This window comes from Neolamprologus multifasciatus, chromosome 1 (genome assembly GCF_963576455.1).
Source record: "Neolamprologus multifasciatus chromosome 1, fNeoMul1.2, whole genome shotgun sequence".
Taxonomy (NCBI): Eukaryota; Metazoa; Chordata; class Actinopteri; order Cichliformes; family Cichlidae; genus Neolamprologus; species Neolamprologus multifasciatus.
Genome location: NC_140439.1, coordinates 9,968,956 through 9,988,549, shown reverse-complemented (window position 1 = coordinate 9,988,549; position 19,594 = coordinate 9,968,956). Strand labels below are relative to the sequence as shown.

Genomic DNA, 19,594 nt, shown 5'->3' with positions numbered 1-19,594 from the left:
TGATGTACAAAACATGTAATATTAAATATCCTTTATAAATAAAGAACCTATTCATGCCTTTTCCTTATGCAAATGAACAGATCCAATCAGACCTAATAAAAAAATGAGGTACTATGAGATATAACTAAAAGCACTGGAATAGATTCAATCAGTGGATCTTGACTGACTGATTTCCAGTCAAACTTTGATGTCCGTTGTACATATTTCCATTTATAAATGTACATAACCACTTAGCTTACATTTCATTTTATTTTGACAGTAAAATAAACTGGCATATAAAAACAGTAATGAGATGGATTGTCTTAAACATTTTCCCTGGTTTGGTAATGATGGTAGAATTTTCCTATATATATCAAATAGCTTAGAAACCAGTGTTATTCCCATCGATCCCAGGACTAACTACCAAATGAAGTCATGCCAAACTTAAATCCTGAAGTTAATCAGACAACAGATGACAGAGGAAGTCAGATATTCTCAAAGCTTTCATGAACGAGTGTCAATTTAGGGAACCAGGCCTGCAGAGGAATAGTGCACACATCAAAAAATACAAAAAATACTAAATCTGGAAACCAATAATTTATTTATTAACCATTAAGCTGCCAGAAAAATTCCCTGACAGTGTGTGAATGGGGTGCAGTTTGTCACAGTAGCCCAGCAAAGTAGTAAACGTAGACATTGGCAACTGCCCTAATTTCATATCATGCCTGTGATGGACTAAATAGGTAGTTACTGTCAGTCTGTAATGTGTTAAGTTTGCTTTTTTTTACGCTTCAAAATGTAAGTTGTACTTTTGGTTTATGTTTTTATGTTTCAGTTCATAGGATGGTTTAGTCTTTTGGCCTTTTTCAGTTGATTGAACTATTTTCGAGGTACAAGTCAGGCTCCACTTAAAAGTACAAAATGTTTTTTTCTTATCACTGTACGTGCCAGAGAGAGTTTGTCATGGAAATTCCTTTGTTTTTGGTTTTTGTTAAGAATGCAAAGCTGTGACACCATGAGTGTAGTGGGTTGCTGGGTTGAGCTTCATGTTAGCACAGATACAGATACAGTCGCAATGCCATGTTATTCATACATATCCAAAGCAAAGGAATTATAGTGCTACCCAGTCCTACCTTTCTCTTATTAAAAAATAAAGAGGGGGTGTTTTTGTGCTTACTGAAGTTAATCGAATGTTATTGGAGAGGTTTATAACAAATCAGATAAAATATGCGACTTAAAAAATACTTCTTTTAATGAATGAATGCATAGGTGAACAAATCAGCATCACAATGTGTCATTAAGAGGGAGGCTTACGGTTAAGGGTTGTTTTACAAGCCTCTAAAGACTACAGAGAACAGATGGTCCATACAAATTTGCTGAACACATTTCCTATGTACGCATAGCTGCAATATATTGTGTTGTAAATCATTCATGTGCTAAATAGATGGGTTAAAGCAAAGCATTCTTAAATAATCCTAAGTGAACTTTCATGCCTCTGTGAACAATGAAGTGAAAAACCTTTCATCTTGTTGGTTCGGTTTGAAATTAATATCTAGTTTTTCCAGCAAGAGAATGGATCGTGGTAAATTCTGCTGACACGCATCATTTCTCATGAGATCCAGCACCTGTTTCTGCTGTCAGGCGCTCTCACATCAGTGTCTCGTCTTCTTGGCCATGTTCCAGTTTTGTTCGCCTTAACGTGAAAAATTGGGAAATAACTTGATACGGGGAGGGAGAGAGAAAATGTATCCGCTTGTAAACAATCTACTTCATATACAGCTAAAGAGCAACCATTCATGCAGTGAAGGAATCTACGGTACATGAAACCCACTGAAACCCTGTTTAAAGTGTGATAGCTTCACTTTTTCCACATCATTACTGTTCTGGCGTCAGCCATCAAAACATTTTAGCTTGTCAAGATATCAAAATGCCACACTGCTGTCAGAATACATTTCAAGCGTGAGAAATTTCCATTTCATGCCGACTGCAGTAATGCAATTAAGTAAACACCCCTGGCTAATCAAGTTACTAAAATACACCCACGTCAGGGCGATGTTTATATGAGAGACAAATTGAGATGATCGGCAAACCGACAAGACATTTGTTTGTGGAGTGCAGGAATAAGTGCAGCGGGGGAATATGCAGTTTGATTACTGCAGATGATGTTGAGGAATCGCAAACATGGTTATTATAGGCAATTTGAATTGCAATCAGGCAAAAGGCAAAAATATACTTAAATCTCATCAACTTGTAATTGAAACCCAATATGATGAAGAATGTTGCATTTATATCACGGTGCTTTATAATTGAGGATTCTAATAAGGACAAAATTAACATAATGAAGAGTTTTATTCCTAAAAACAAGCAAAAAAGATGAAGTGTTTTTTCATTTGTGAATAGGGTCTCTATGTATTACATTCATAAACCACTACCAACATTATCAACATCCACAAGTAAAGTATGGCAGGATGGGGATTTTAACAAAAGGTCTAGGGTTAAGTCTAGGGGCTCTGCACTATAGCAATACCTTTTTAGAGCGCCTGTCTGTATTGCTGACCTTGAACCCTTTCTCTGGCACCTGCCTAGAGTGTGTTTACTTGTGTTTACAGGCAGATGAAAGTCAGAAAGCTGAGCTATAAGAAAAAGATTAGGAAGTATCCTATCTGAATGAGAGGATGAACAGAATATTTGTCTGAACTATGTTCAAATGCTCCCAGTGGAAGGATAGTCTCAGAATATGAGGTGGAAAAGCGTGTGATTGCCCCAGTTCTGCTTGGTACCGAGTTAACGCAGTAAATTATTCTACAACTTACATCTTCGTCTCCTCAAGAATTCTTTTTACACTGAAGAAACCTGGTTTCATCAGAGTTTACATAACGGGACAGCGTGTTTCTACTCTGAGGTAAAAGACAGGGCAAAAGAATCTGAAAGTCAAAGTGACTGATTGCGTATTTACGTCTTTAAACCTAGTTTTTTTTTCTGCTTTATCGGTGCATCATTTTTATGCTTCAAGTCATGCCTGCACGTCAGAGGGATTCTAATTTCAGTTTCACCTCTCAGTTGAACTACATTTTTCCTTCCTGTTAATTCAACAAGTTCAAACCTACTTGAAGTTGGACTCCTGGGTATCTTTTATTGCCTCAGATTATTTTTTTATTTTCTTAAGATGCAGCACAGTAAGAGCTAGCCTAATGTCTTAGGTACATGCAATGCCTACATCAGTGGTTCTGGTGTTATGGATTGAAAAATAGAAACTAAGTGGGGTTACTTATCTGTAGAGAGTATTTCACCTCGTGTCTGATGAAACAGTGTCAGTTGAGGGGTTTTATCATAACATCCAAAAAGGCTTCTTGCAAAGGTTTACAATCCCTCTGAGCACTGTTAGCCTCAGGTGAACATCTGTGATATTACAAAAGGCTTCACTGGCTCTTTAGGACAACATATAGAGCTGGGTGCGCGCTCTGATAGTGTGAGAGTTTCTTTTGTTGGAAAAATCACAGTGGCACAAAGTGTGACATTACTAGGCTTGTTTAGAAAAACTCATTTGGGCTGTGCTAAAAAAACATGAAAATTGCCCAATCTGGCTGGTTGTCAGATTAAAAATATTTTTAAGATGCAAATTAGTTTGGGCAAATTTGTGCTGCTTACCTCCCCCAATCAATTCCAAAAGTCACACTAAACAACTCAAGACATGATTATAATGGAAATGGAAATCCATCAGTAGGAATAAAAAGCACACGATTTAAAGGAGTTTTGTTCCGAAGACTCACAGTTTAGAGTCCATACTCAGTTTTATCCACTGTTGTATTCAATGACCCAATGAAATTAAAAAATGTATAATTTAAAATACCTTTCAACCCCAGGTAGGCCAAGTATGGAGAAAAGTAAGATAACATACATATATGTAGTGTTATCTTCATTTTACATGCAAAAAAAGTATGTGTGGCTCCCAGTGTTTTCTTTTCCATGGAAACTGGGTCCAAATGGCTTTTTGGGTGTTAAAGGTTGCCAACCCTTGCCCTAGAGTATGGAGGAATCTTTCCCTAAAAGATGTCACCTTTTTTAATGAATAAAGATTGTTAATGTCAATGTCTATTCAGCCAATCACATGACAGCAGCAATGTTTATTTGGGTAATCATGTCGACATGATGAAGACAGCCTGCTGGATTTCAACATGAGCATCAGAATGAGGTATAATGTGATTAAAGTGACTTTGGATGCGGCATGGTTGTTGGTGCTAGAAAGACTGGTGTGAATATGTCACAAATTGCTGATTTACTGCTGATCCGCTGGGCCGCAGCACCCACCCGGTCACTCCTGTCAGATCAGAACAGGAAACTGAGGCCACCATTCACACAGGCTCAACAAACCTTGACAACAGAAGATTAGAAAAACATTCGGCAATTGGATGAGTCTCGATTTCTGCTGTAACTTTCAAATGGTAAGGTCAGAAATTGTTGTAAACAACATGAAATCATAAAATTCTGTATTAACGGATTAGGTTTGTGATGGTGATATTTTCTTTAGCACTTTAGTACCAACTGAGCATCGTTTAAATGCCACAGCCTACCTGAGTACCATGTCCTTACTGACCACAGGGTACCCATTTTCTGATGGCTGCTTCCAGCACAATAACACAGCACGTCACAAAGCTCAAATCATCTCAAACTGGTTTCTTGAACATCACAATGAGTTCACTGTACTCGGATGGCCTCCACTGTCACCAGTTCTCAATGGGATGAATTCAAGACGCATCAGGTTGGTATCATGGAGGTGAAGCCAGCGAATCTGCAGCAGCTCTGTGATGCATTTCCAGCACCTTTTTAAATTAGTGTGATCACAGATATCAGGCAGTTTGAAGTAAAAAGTATTGGATGGATGGATGGATGGTGTGTTCAGATTTTAAAATTCTCAGCACAATTTCTACCAGGGGTTTATATCAATCATTGCCTCAGCATTTCTTTTTGAAATTTGAAATTCTTGCTGCAGTCTGTCACTGGCTGTTTCTGTCTGGAACACGCATAAAATGAGCTATCCTACGGCTGAATCTTAGAATAAACAATCCAACGTACCAGAGTAACTGGGATGCCAAAGTTTAGTATTATACAGACGTGGCTAAATTAGCTGTGTTTTTTGCAACTTTTCTCATTTAAATAATTAATGACTTTTTTAAATAAACAAAAGAGTCAAAGCCTCAGCAAACAAGACCAACCTATAATAGCCGCAGCAGTCAGCCTGCACATGCACCTCTCACTGAAGCACATATAAAAGGCATTTTGTGCTGCTCTCTTTTGCTGCCACAATGCTGACCTGAAAGCTTTTCCTTGTTGATGCTGCTGGTGCTGTGCATGCAGCATTTCAATAACCCAGCCTCGACTCCAGTATCCACCTGTGAGGCTCAGAGTCAGTGCTCCTGAGAAGTTATTATTTTTTCATCATTATCTGTTTGATTGTGACGAGTCACATTGGCAAAGGCGTGACGTCAGCGCGAACACTGTGTGCACTCTCTGTTTAGACACAGCAGGCTTTCTGAACTATAGTGAAGGAAATGCAGCAGCTAAAAGGTGATAAGACCTCAGGAAAAAGGATCAGAATAGATCTGTGATGTAAAACTGTTAAGGACAGATTGAAGGCACTGGATGACAGCTTCAGAAAAATGCTTCTGTTTGCTGTCAATAGCCACAGGCAAAAGGCTTTAAGAGATATATTCAGCTGCACATCAGAATAGTTTCACATGGTTTTTTAGAACATCAACACTGAAACCAGGCAACAGAGGAATGGCTATATATCAGTTGAATTTCATTGTGCAGCATCTTGTATTAACTCCTAATGCCATGATTGAAGCTGTTAAAGTATCATCCTTCAAAGCCTAGATTGCACTGCTTCGCTGCTTTCTGAGAGTGACATTGATTGTCTACTCATTTGCCAAGTTTGCCAAGTGTTAATCAGGAACTGATTAGAAGCAGTGGATGGAAAAGAGCTGGGGCTGTATTTGATTTGCCTCAGCTAAGGACAGAGATTAGTCACTTAAAGGGGCTTGCCACTCGCTTTAATAATTAACATATGTCATCACTGCTTCCCTGGACACAAGAAAAACTCCGTCAGCAGCTTTAAATGTGAGACCTGCATGTCCTGGTTGCTGGCTTTCGCACTTGAGAAGAAGGTTGCCTAAAATATTGAGCAATCTGTCCCAAGGCACAGACAAAACGTAAGCCGATTCTTCAGAAGGACAGCATCTCCCTATAAACCCTTTTTGAAATGCAGTGTAACACTTTGATTTAAGCTCATATTCCAGGGGAAGCAAGTTCTTCTGGAGTCAAAAGAAATGCCCTGGAAAACCTGACTTTGGCTCATTTTTGATGGTTGTCCTGGGAATGTAATTTGGACTCCCTTTTCAGAGGGATAGAATGGAAGTATTTGGAGTAAACAAGCCTTTGCCAGTGAGTTTAAGGGGAGTCGATAGGTGAGAAAGGAAGAAATACTGTGGAACATTTAGGCACATGCCAACAATGCAGAGACCAACAGGTTACTAAATCACACCGATATGAAACAATTGAAACATAACTAATAGCACCTGCATTTGGGATGGTCCTGAGGTATGAAGCTACTAGAGTCACTATGACTTCCAGATTTCAAGTCCACAGCTTATACTTTGATCAGTGAAGCTGAAATTCCTCTTTTTTAGAATAAGTAATGTCATTGTGGAAGATAAAGTAGGGCATTTTTTATGCAGTTTGGCATCTTAGAATGAAATAACGTGGCCATAGGAAATCCCTGGGGACTTTTATCATTGATCTTTCCTCCTTTTTTATTAGTGCCTTTATCATTTATTTTTTTTGCATTCTGACTCTGTCTTCCCCCTCATGGCACAGGTAATGGATATCCACTGTTTGGAGGGAGCAAGTGAATTGAGGCATTTCTCTTGTCATTATTTCCCCTCCTCTGAAATCCCTGTCTTGTATTTCTTTCTCCTGGGCTGTCACTGATGGAAAGCTTCTTTTCTTTGCTTCCTGTATTGCCTGCCATCCAGAGTCCAGCAGTCATATAACCACTTCATCTTCCCCACAGTATATTTGCATTGCACACATTCTAACCTGCGCTGTGCCTTTTTGGCTCATTCTCTCTCCCTCTTTTCCCATGTTTACTTTTTTCCTGCACCCACTATCTCGCCTGCCTTCATCTCGCTTCTCTTTTTCAAATCCACATCTTTCTGTCTCATCTTGTGTCTGCTCTCCTCCCAGTATACATCTCTTATCTCTCCTTGTATTGCTGCCATATAAATTATTGATGGCCCATCCTTGACTCGACTGGTGTAGTCAAAGGGCGACCCAAGTACCGAGGACAACATCAATACCAAGCTAAAAGTGCAGCTGTGGCTTGTGCACTCTCTGCTTGACTAACTTTAACCAGAGTCCCTCTTTACTAATGACCTACTTAGAATAAAAAAAATGCTAATTTGAATAAAAAGTTTTCTCTTTTTCTTTCCCCTCTCTTTTTATTTTAATTTGCAGCTCTTCAGATGACTCACAGCTCACTTCAGTCCACTCAAAGGGGACATAAAGGCCCCGTGCGCTGGATTCTTACATCACTTTAGACATTGTTGTTGTGATGTCATGTTGTAGCTCGTGGCACCAGTTTATTTAGAAATCAGCGCTTCTTTATTGTTGCAAGAAATTACATCTGTTGTCATTTTTCTTTTCATTCAGAATTCTCTTTCATCTTCATATCTTTGAGGCATCCGAATTACGATTTTTATTTTTTTTTACGTGTTTACGGTTCCTAATGCGGCGTCTAATTGTGACTGAGCAATGTCATTTGCAGAGAAGGATGCCACCAGTTATTAAGGAAACACCCAAATGAACAATATTAGGAAACTGCCTGTTCAAAAAAAATAAATCAGAAATAAGAGAATCAGTCATTTTAAGTGGCACATCTCACTGAACTCCTTTGTTCACATTCTTAATGTTTTCTTACTTCATCGCTTCTGGTTATCAGAGCATTTATTGTCAGCAACTTGGTACAGTTAGAGTTGCTGTTTTGTCATTTTGATGATTTTTTATCTTATAATGCAGTAACAATACTGTAAGGTGTATATATACACACAGTATATGTGGCATGTATTCTCTTAGAGAGTACGCGAAATGAAAAACAGAATAGACAACAATATTGTAAGCTTGTCAGAGGTAGTGCTGTGCTTCTGGTGAATAGGCTTCATATTTTTATTGCTGATCAAACAGAGCGGGTAAGACAGGCCTAGTTGCTGGCAGACCTTTCTCAGATTCAGACTGGGACTTTAAGCGAATCCTGATGTTTTTAGACACAAATTATTTTGTTATCCTGATAAATAAATGCTGTCTGTTACAGATTAGCAGGACTGATAATGTTTGCTGCCTAGCTGCATCATACATACCCATAGATGGTATCAAAGGTCGATGTTGCTATCGTGATATCACCCAGTTTTGAAGACATGAGAGGAGCCTACATCAATGGTTTCTACCATGCTTTTTTAAGATAAAATGCAGGTTTAAGATTTTTCTGCAATGGATCCACGTGTTTTTTACTGTCTGCCGTCTGCAGTGGTGCTGTGTAAAGTTGTGCGTCAACTGGAGGAGGTGAAGACAACACTGTTGGTACTTATATATGATGTAAATATTATTGCACACCTGTGGTGAGCGAAGCTATAATTGGTTTGTTGGTATATTTGTATCGCTACACCTCGAAGAAGGCGCGACTGATATCCATTGTGTATCTTTATGTCTTTATCCCTGGGAAATATAAGCCTTTTATTCCTTTTTTAAAATAATGTTATTTTATGTCTTTTTCTTTTGCTTATAACTGAGCAAAAGTTACACTTTTCTTTTTTGTTGCTGTGTGAATCATTCTGTTATTTTCTTATCATCAACTGAAAGCTGTGGTCTTCAAAAAATGCTGCAAAAATCCAAAAGAACAGTGTGGTATCTGCTACCAGGAAGTCAAGCATACAAACAAAATGCTCATGTTACATAGAGGTTTGGGGGAAACCAAAGCAGGGCAAAAAATAAAGGGAGAAATTTGATTCATTTCAACTATGTGAAACAGGCGTTTCTCTGTTCTCTCCAAATAAATGATAAAGTAGAATAAATCAGGAGGCCTAGAAACAGAATTATTAATTATAGGCAACAATAATTCAGGGCTTTAGGTTTGTCAGATTGTTGTCAGATTTTCTCCTTCCTAGTGTCCCTGTTTCGCTTTTAATACTTTTGTACTTTCAGAGCAATTCTTGAGTTAGAAGGAGCAGTTCCTTTCTGGTAGTGTCTTTTTGAGGTCTTCTGTTACTACTTCTCAGAACTAGGGCATCCTGTGTGTGAGCATTGTGCTCTGCAGGGGTAAAATGTTAAATGTAAAGGTTTACTGTTTTTCTCTGTTGGTTTGCTGTTCTCTTTTTCTGGGATTTCCACTTGTATGAGAGGTCAGCAGTAAAGTTCACTAGTCTGATGAGGACACATTGAATGCTGGCTGAATGAGAGAGGCCAGATGGAAAATGCATGTTGTGAAACCAAACGTTTCCAGTTAAGTTCTGCCACACAACATAATGCAGACTCCAAAAAACAAAAAAAGATGCAGTTTACTGCATGACAGGCGCACTAAGCATGGGCTGCTTTCCACATTTAATTTGTGAAGATGCCACAAAAATGCACTTCACTTCTGTGATTGTCATTGTTGTCCCCATGGTAACAGATAATGGTTATGTGTTAAGGGGTCCAAAAGATCATACCAAGAAACAGCTGGGACTACATGTGAGTGCAGCGCTCACTTGAAAATAATATTAAAAAATTAATTAATTTTAAAAAAAAAAGAAAGTAATTATTTTTGGTAAAGTATCTTGTTGGCACTCGGGGATTTGGTATATACTCACCACCCCCACACAAAGCTGTGTGTGACAGATTTACTGAGCAAAATTTCGCTGTGACTATATTAAGCTGTCAGCATTAACCATGTTTTACTGTTTATGCACAGTGTCCTTTCACTTTGAGCTGATTTATTTATTTTTTGGCCACAACATTAGCCTCTTTGTGTTTTACTACATTCTGAAAATAGCATCTGTGTCGATGTTAGGCGTGACTGTAAACGACAATGACGAGATTATAAGCAAAACACATGGTTCATTGCTCCGGAGGTAGTGGCACATTTTCCCCCCCACAGCCACTAGTCTGATAAAACAGCTTCACACAGTCATCAGCCAAGGAGGCATTAATGACCTTTAATGAATCCTTGAATATAGGATCTGCATTTGATTATGATGACATTCAGCTTTATTAGATTAGTTTCAGACAGTATTTAAGGAGAAAAACAGCCACTAAATGCAGCTGTATGAAGGCACGGCGTTAAAAGACTGACGTATGGCCCTTATCTATTTTGCCATCAATTTAAAATAACTTTCTTCTCGTGGAAATGTCAAACTGGAGAGAGCAAAATATTCTCATATTTGATATAATAACACGCAGAAAGCCAGAAGAGCTATGGAGCAAAGCACATTGAGCATTTAAATGTCGTTTGGTCAAATGAAGGTTGTGTTCACTAAGTATCTGAGTGCTTTGAGTCAGGCTTGATGTAAGGGTTATGTGTCTGGAGCAAAGCAGATGCTAAAAGGCTACTGTGTAGGAAAGCGCGAGGTCAGTGGAGATCGATGTGATTGATGTTTGATGGGGTCCACCATCTAAATGTGTAAATAAGGTTGAGCGGCTTTGAAGTTTTTGTTTGCCCGTTGTGTGTATAGCACACATGCTCTCTTTCTTTCTTTAGATTTTATGAACTTCAAAGGCTTGAGGGTATTTAATCATGTTTACCTCTGTGACTGTGTTCACGCCCCCAGTTTGTTTTCTCTTGATTCAAAGCTCACTGCAAAAGCTGATTTTGTTCAGGGTTTTTATCTTGTTTGTTTAGGTTCACTCTGCTAAGCCAGACCTTCTAAACTAAACTCGCATGGAGCCTGTTTACCGAACATCGGCTCAGTGGTCTGCCGTCCAAATCCAATCTAGTCCTCTCACTGCTGACCACAGTTTATCACTTTTAATATCATGTGAAAAGACTTGTAGTGTGGAATATAGCCTGAGAGTGAGGATCTGACTGCAGCAGCTCAGTGCTCAAAGTTCATGTATCCAAACGATGTTTAGTGGTGATATTCCTTCAAAGCATGGAACTACCAACACTGGTCTTCCATAAACTATTTCCTATCATGTTTTTCCTTTAACCATGTAGCAGTTTAACCACTTTAACCAGTCCAATCAATATAGTGAACAAACAAGACTAGAAAACAAGTGGGATCATTCTAGCGGTCTCAGAAACTACAGCCACTGGTGTCTCAGAGATGTGCACCAGCTGTCCTCTCATATCAAAAATAATGAAGGTACAGCATTAGTTTGGTGGTTCTTACTTGCAGTAGCATTCCAATGTTTTCTCTGCTGCAAAACAGTGGAGTTCTCCATCTGGGTTGGGACAGAGAGACTGATGCAGACTAAAAATGGAGCTAAGCTAAGAGACAAAGTTCTTGATTTATCAGTCATCAATGGTCTGATGCTCTCCAAAAAAAAAATCTTGAGCAAATTATTCTCTAGTGTGACTCGGCTTAGCCTTAGAGATAGGCTGATAAGCACATCCGGAAAGACCTCAGAGTCGAGGTGCTCCTCATCCATGTCAAAAGGAGCCAGTTCAGGTGAAGTGCTAGAGTCTCCCTTTGGGTGTGCCTCCCTCCAGGCCTGATGATTATGTGCCTCATCTGGGAATGCCTCAGAAAGTATTGCTGTGGAGGACGACTTCTGGAATACCCTGCTTGGCCTGCTGGCACCATCGTTTAAGATGACGGATGGATGGTTGTCGTGCCAATTTTTTTCACGAATAGTTAATGTTGTGACAAATTTGAAGCTAAATCACAATGATTTCTTAAAATTAAACAAGTACTTTTTAGTGTCTAAATCTAACTTTTTTGCCAGTCTAGGGGCTCATGAAAAAACAAAGAAACAAAGCAAGCATACCAAAATACAACAGGGGTGATCCATGTAGAAAATTAACCAAATTAACCTCCTACTTTCTACTTCAAACTGTCATACAGAAAAAGGCACGAGTTACGCAGGTGTGGCAGGTTGGGACGAGGAAAATATGACTGAATCCTTCGCAGATGGTAGCCATCTTGGCTCATAACGTAACCTGTGGTCATCAGTGAAGAGTCAGTCATTCATAAGCTGCGGCGTACTGTTGACCACTTTTGTAGGCTACGTCGTAGGCAGATGTTTAAGTTTAACTTGTGAGCACAGCACTCTTTTTGCCTTCAAATGAAACTCTTTAAAACAGTACAGCTTTTTCTTGACATTCAATAACCCCCCAGTCAGTACCAGTCAGTAGTTTTAGACAATGAGTTTTCATCCTATTAAATATGACCTTTTTTTTTCTCACTCCAAGGTGTTTGTTGGCACTGATGCCAGAAGGTAAAACCATGGAAATATTGGTTGATAAGATAATAACCCCATTTTGTAGACTTTTTAAAGTCCACATTAGGTTAGGATAGGCGTTGCAGGTTTATCACCTAGAAAACAATGATTCTTATCTTGTTTGAGAATCTAAACCCAAATCTAAGTAGCCTTAATCAGCTGATTAAGTTTAGGTCTGATGTTTGGTTTGGAAAAACATTGCGGTTTAGGTTAAAATGCATCACTTCACACCAGTAATCCTTCCCATTTATTAAGGGTTTTACTTTACAATACCAAAGGACGCCTTATGTGTAATTTTACCACACCACTCACATACGCAGTAGCTGAGAATTCCCTGAGTATTTCCGTGCTGTAAGCTTTCAGTATGTATGTATGTAGGTGGATTGCTAATTATAGCTGTGTTATTTTACCATACTTGTTGCCTTTATAAGTGGGACAAAGACACATTCGTGCATTGATGAAAGAACGGAGCTTCTCTTCTCTATTTTAAGTATGTTTAATTATAGAAAACCTGCGATAAACAATAGAACAATATATATTCATAAAAAAAACTTTCAGTACTGTCTTTCGTCAAGTCAAAATCAAAATATATGGTATCAAAAACACTCTGTTCTGGTTCGCTCCTGACAGATTGTGCTTTTCCCAAATGAGAACTGAGAGTCTGTGGTTATTTGTTGCCACTTGAGTTTAAATCACATTTGTCCTCCGCTGATGAAAATGGAAACGAGCTGCTCTGAAATGTATAGAGAAGATGTCCTTTATAACATCTCACCCACACAGTAGCAAAAAGTAGTTTTGTTAAAGTAAATTGTCCTATTGTCCTGCCTTAAATAACCGCGTTTCCTGTCCTGTGTTCTCAGATTGACCACTACGCCCAAAGAGATCTGAAGAAGGGCCTGCAGCTCTTTGGCACAGAGGGCAACGTGGGTTTGACCAACGCCTGGATGATAGTACAAACTGATGTAAGTTGTGAGATCACCGGAGGGAGTAGGCGATGCTTTGGGATGCATCTATTTCAGATTTAACTGCTTTAAAAGAAATAATATAACTGTGCCGATAATAGTAAATGCAACAACAGAAGCTTGAATCTGTGACATTTTGACTGCATTATTCATTGTTATAGTACTTATCTTTGCTATTGGAAGAGTTTCACTGTTTCTTTTTCTTGATTTGTTTTGGGGGGTTTTGTGTCACTGTGATCATATAAATTATAAGTGAATAGTGAAATGCGGAAACACCATTTCGTTTTACATTTCCCCTTTCAGGGTAATATACGAATAAAATACTGCAATCCTTTTAGCCGTTAATAGGATCTGGACATTTATAAGTCGGCTAATAAAAGAAACACCACCAATCTGAGAAATGGCACCAGAAGACGTGTCTTGAAATGACTCTACTGACAGTAATAAACACTTAAAGCATTCCTGGTTTAAATGCTCTGGTAAAATGTTTTCAGAGAGATTAATGCAAACATCATAGACTCTCGGAGGTAATCTTTGTCTCCAGCTCTCACTTTGATGTGCATTTTCCTGTTGCAATATTTATATATATATATATATATATATATATATATATATATATATATATATATATATATATATATATGGTTTTTTCCCTCTATATTTCTCTGCAAAGAAAACACAATGTGAAAAACACAGATTTGGAATTAAGGATTGCAGAGGATGGATGCTGCTGTTAGAAAATGCGTTTGGGAGACATCAAATGATAGATCGCAGACTTCGGGGCTCTTTGGACCTTCTTTTTTTTACATCACAGATCCTGTGTTATGGCTTGCAGTTTTGTTCCATTAGTAAATGTGCAGTGCATGCTGGTTGTTTGGCTCTGCTCTGTGTTGGTGTGTATACGTGTGTCTAGTGCGTGTTTACCTGTCTATGTGTGTGTGTATGGTGACTGATAAGACATAAACGATGACAAAGAAATCTATTGCTATGCAAATACTGTATGCAAATCCAGGTGTGTTTATACGTGTAGGTGTAAATGCGCACATTTGATTTTCTTCCTGCACGCTGGATCATGCCATAAGAAGAATCTGCCTGAATGAACCCGCTGCCTGAAAATGCTAGAGCACGAGCGTGAACGTGCATTTCCCCCCACACACACACCTTTGTCAGATCAATGCCGCTGTGTGTATGTATGGGTCTCCACAGAGTCTGGCTGAGATGAAGATCATTATACGGCAGCTCTCATTCTGTCACTCCCTCCCAAGCCTCTTACATATATGCTGACTCACTGAATGGATAATGCAGCAGATGTCCCTGGAGCAAAGTTCACCCTGAATATTATTAATGGCCACCTATGGAGCTATGTATGCATGCATGTAGACGCAGATCTACCTTAGACGGAGCAGGAAAGAGCTCCAAAAGGCACTAAATGAATCCTCGGTATAATAAATCTGTACTGGCTGCGCACATTTGGTCGTTAACTTTCCAAGGTGATAACATCTGAATATTCTGACTGTGTGTTCTGACCGAAGTTTACATCTTTATTTCTCAGCTCTCTGTGGTGATTTGAATTCTGTCTCATGTTAGTGCTTCCATTGTTTAAGGAAGTGAGTAAGTTTTAAATTAACACGAAATCCCCAACTGTGCCCACGCAGACAGCATTATTCCCCTGTGGAATTTAAGTCCACCAGATGAAAAAAAATATCTCTTTCAGAGGCATTTAATCTATTCAACTACACTGATGAAATGAATTGTGGTGAAAGCCACGATGCCTTATATAAAAAAAATCTATACCAATCTCAAAGCGGGGAAATATTTATTTAAAAGAAAAGCGGGGCGAGTTAGAAAGTTATTTTAAGGCTTTGAGACGGCTGCAGCTCAATATCAGGAGGATGAGGTGTTTTATATGCTCAGCACATATCAGTTATTTAACCCAAGGAATCTTAATTCGTGCGAGGTAAACAGCTTTCGTGCCCATCACTGGAGGATGTATATTTCTTTTGCCGTGAATTAGGATTTCAGTGTGATGATAACAAAAGCTCAGACTCTGAAGGCTCATTGTTTTTCTCCCGGCGCAGTTTCGTTGCTGTGGAGTGACCAACCACACAGACTGGTTTGAGGTTTACAATGCCAGCCGCGTGCCAGACTCCTGCTGCCTGGAGTACAGCGACAACTGTGGCCTGGACAACCCGGGAACATGGTGGACAGCGGTGAGTTCAGACATATAAACCCAAGTATACAACAACTTCAAACTGTGCTACTGATATTCCTTCTTTTGTGGTGTTTTTTTCCGCAATTTTATTTTTGCAGAGGATATATTTAGTTTGCTAAACCCATCCTCAAACATATTTGGTGTGTAAAGAGTCAGGGCAGCCACGTATCATTTTAATCACCTGCAAAATCCTAAACACAACTGCACGTGAGAAAAACTTAAAAAATTTAAGACGAATTAAATGTAGTGTTGTAAACTTGAAAATTGGAAAACATGAGAGCGTTGCAGCCTGCTGTTAGATAATGATGGAGATGGTATTAATGATAGAGGTTTTGCTTAACTCAGGGGAGCAATTACGTGTCACAGTTCTCTGATTCAGGTAAATATCTAGTCAATATCCTACTTTGGTAATAGTCTTAACATCAAAACGTTATTAAGCATATGTAATGTGTAATTTTCTTAGTTATAATAAGAGTACCTCCAGTATTTTCCTCTGTTTGGACCGAGCAGTCTACTGATACTTTTGTTTTTGTGGCACAACTTATCATATTTGTTCAATCCAACATGGACGCTGACTGAAAACGACTTTTTCTTCATCTATGTGACTGTGAATTTCACATTAAAAAGGATTCTACATGCTTTATTTTACAGCATTTTGTAATACACCATGCCAAATTTGCAGGGGGGGGTTTATAGTGTGTGCTCAACATTGAGTCTTTGCAGGACTGTGCAGGCCTTTTTATTCACATTTTACCTTGCCAGTACCTTTTTTTAATGCATCTCTCCCAAATTACAGATTCTGATTCATTTTGATGGTAAGAAAGACCAATGAAAATGTCAGGCTTTTGTCTCTACTAGTTTTTGATATATTCATTTTCAAACATTACCTTAGATTTCAACGTGTGGAGAAAAAAAATTGGGTCGACGGACATTTTTCAAACCAAATATGTCTTGAAAATATTGAAACTAAAATTTCACAGCTACCATCATAAATGTTCTGCTGTAAAATTGTTATCCAAATCGGATATTGTCGAGCAGAAGGCTTGGGTGATTTGAGACAAAATGACTCTACTAGATTATATTTACATGATTCATCGTTCTAAATAATCATTAATGACCTTATACTAAGGCTCGGTTCATTTGCTCTCTGAAACAAACTACTTTAGCTTCTCTCACTCAACCTTAAAAGTGGCTGTTTTCTAATTGGCTGCCCCTCCCAAACAGAAGGTTTGAACAACAGGCTTCTGTGCTCACCGACATACAGAGTCAAGACTAGACAGAATTTTCTGGAACCGAGAGTGTAGAGCAGCCTGAGCATCCCCATGTATGTATATATAGTATATTTGACAGAAAATAAGGACAAGCATAATAAGCCTCTTTCATGATGCCTCTGAGCTCACATTTACTAAAATGTCTAAAAGTTCAATCCATATAAAGCTGCTTTTGCATCCAATCAGAAATCTTACCTACGCTTGATTATCCAAGCATACCAAGTACTTGGTAAGTAATTGTAATTTGTGATGTTTACGGGCAATTCTTTGCTTTATCTCGAATCTGAAATCAATTCAGGACCACAATCAACATCTAATTCATCTGCTTCAAAACAGTCTGACTCACAAATTGTCAACAGTCATTTTGCAGTTAAAAAAGGAGAAGCCTTTAAACCTCAGCAGCCCAGCACCTCACCAAGTAAACAGGAGGCCTGGGAGATTTTTGTATTCATTATAGTGGTTATTGAATTAATCACCTCTCTCCAGAAGGACTTGACTGCTGGTGCTACTAATGTTTTTCTAATGTATTATTAGTGTCATATTTTTTATTTCTTAGCAGCTGGACCATACAGAGAGTTTTTGTTTTCCTTGTGGATTTCAGCACATTAGAAGAAAAGAAGCATGAAACAGAATAACTGCATTTCAGATGCATTTCTTTTATCGGGATCTTACATTCTGGCCAGGTTAAAGCCAGCAGTGCAATTTAGCTTAAAAATCAAAGCACCTCAAAGTACTCTCATCTTTAAATAACATTCAAAGTACTTTTACTCTCACGGCTTAGCCATGTTTAATTCAGATTGAAAAAGCTCCTCTCCATTTCAGCATACATTCATCAGGGAACAGATTTCATGGAAACAGTTCCTTTTTGGGGGGGATTTCACCAATGGCAAACTTAAAAACCTAAGCCAGGTGTTGAAGCTCAGAAGAATACGAATGCAAATGACTAGTATAATTGTATTATACTGCTATAATACCACGAGTGTAACTTGAATCTTAGTCAATCTAACTATTTAAAATTGAATAAGATTCAAATAAGATTGAATAAAACAGTAAAATCTAAGTTGTCATTTAACCCAGGCCTGTAATTTATAAAATCAGAAAGCTTCCTTTTGGTTAAGTCTCCTTTATGTGTCACATCTTTGTATGGAAAGAATGATGTAATCACTTCCAAAGGCCTACAGTATAGATGGGTTACTAATATGGAGGTCCAGGTAGTGTCTAGCCATGGGCTAACTAATATTGCCCGTACATGTGGAGTGTTTGTGCTCTGCTCTCCTGTAAATGTCTCACTTTTTCCCCGTGTAAACAACTTTGCAGCTGGGACATTCTAGCCTATAGATGATCGATGAGGTTTTGCAGTAACTGAAATGATTAATAGTAAACTCCTTTTGAGAAAACAACAGATCTCCATCTGTGCAACGACTTCATTGATTGCACTTGTAGGACCCCCCCCAGGTGTTAGACCCAATCATGATAGCTGTGTAGCTGTTCATCTTGTAGAGTCAAAGACCTGCTAAAACTGTTGGGTCAGGTAAGATCTGGATCAATACATCATCTCTCTCAATCATACTTCCACTTTGTGCCAATTTCTAACATTCTTTCTGTAGGTTCGGGAACATTTCTTTGTAGGTTAGTTTCTGTTATTTCTGTACCCACGTTGCTGAAAAAGTGACACCATTTCCTCAGATTTAGTCTCAAAGTGCTTGTCCTAGGCACAAATTTTCCATGGAACTGAACGTAAGAGGCATTTTCCTCCAGCCACTTTGGATGAAAACTCTAAACACAGATGCGTACAAAGATGGTAAGATGTAAGTGCTGTGTTCTCTCCTTGCTGTTATCTAAAGATAGCTTAAGATTAGGTCTATTGTTGCTTTGAAAAATAATGTGCTTACCTCGGATGAACATCCATCACTCCTAATTGTCATGGGATTATGGCGACCACCAAAAAAGTAGCCGAGTGCTGCTGGGCCCTGCACATGATCTATAATTGTGTACAATTACTTAATGTGCATGGTTTTGAAATTGTCTGTATGTGTGTGAGTGTTTTCCAGTTGTTTGAGCTTGTTAAGCACGCCGGTAGCATCCTGAACAAAAGCAGGTAATAAAGATAAGAAAGGTTTAATGGAAGAGTCAATGTATTTTACTGCTGGCTTCATAAGGCTGTCTTTGCCTGATATCAAAGGGGAATTTTCAGTAGATTCATGTATCTCTGGAAGCATTCAAAAGCAGGGTTTTCTTTCATCTTCAGAGATCCAGCTTTTTTTGCTTGTGACTGTGAGGATTTCTCCTAATTCTGTTTTCAGGGACGCAGCTGCATTGTGTGGCAAAAGTTGGTATCAGTCAGTGTTATTTTGCACTTTGGCTGCTGCAAAATCGCACACAAAAAGGATTTTAAAAAAGCCAAAAAGGTTCAAAAGGCCAGAACTGCGATTAACAGATGCTTGTCCGTGCACCGGTGAGAAAGGTGAGCAAGCTGTGGGATTGCAGTGGTAAATAGTAGTAGTAGTATATATAGTATACATCATTTTTGCAGGTTTGTCTGAATAAAAATGGAACACGTGTTATTGTCTGGACAGTTTGCAAAGCTTCACATGATTTAGCAAGACTGGATGTTGTTTCTGGAGAGGTAATTGAGTATGCTGTGATAATATGGAGGGACAGCCGGTATTAATAGCACATTCATTCAAACCCACCTACTTGTGGCC

General features: G+C 38.7%; 1 protein-coding gene across 4 annotated transcripts in view; it reads left to right on the top strand.

The window, feature by feature from the left end:
• tspan4a (tetraspanin 4a) overlaps positions 1-19,594 on the top strand; it is a 152,942-nt gene that overhangs the window by 118,146 nt on the left and 15,202 nt on the right. For all 4 annotated transcript variants that reach the window (XM_085154411.1, XM_085154416.1, XM_085154401.1 and 1 more), the window contains 2 exons: positions 13,305-13,406; positions 15,485-15,616. In XM_085154411.1, the coding sequence (XP_085010537.1) occupies positions 13,305-13,406; positions 15,485-15,616 (234 nt within the window). The remainder of the gene's footprint in view (positions 1-13,304; positions 13,407-15,484; positions 15,617-19,594) is intronic.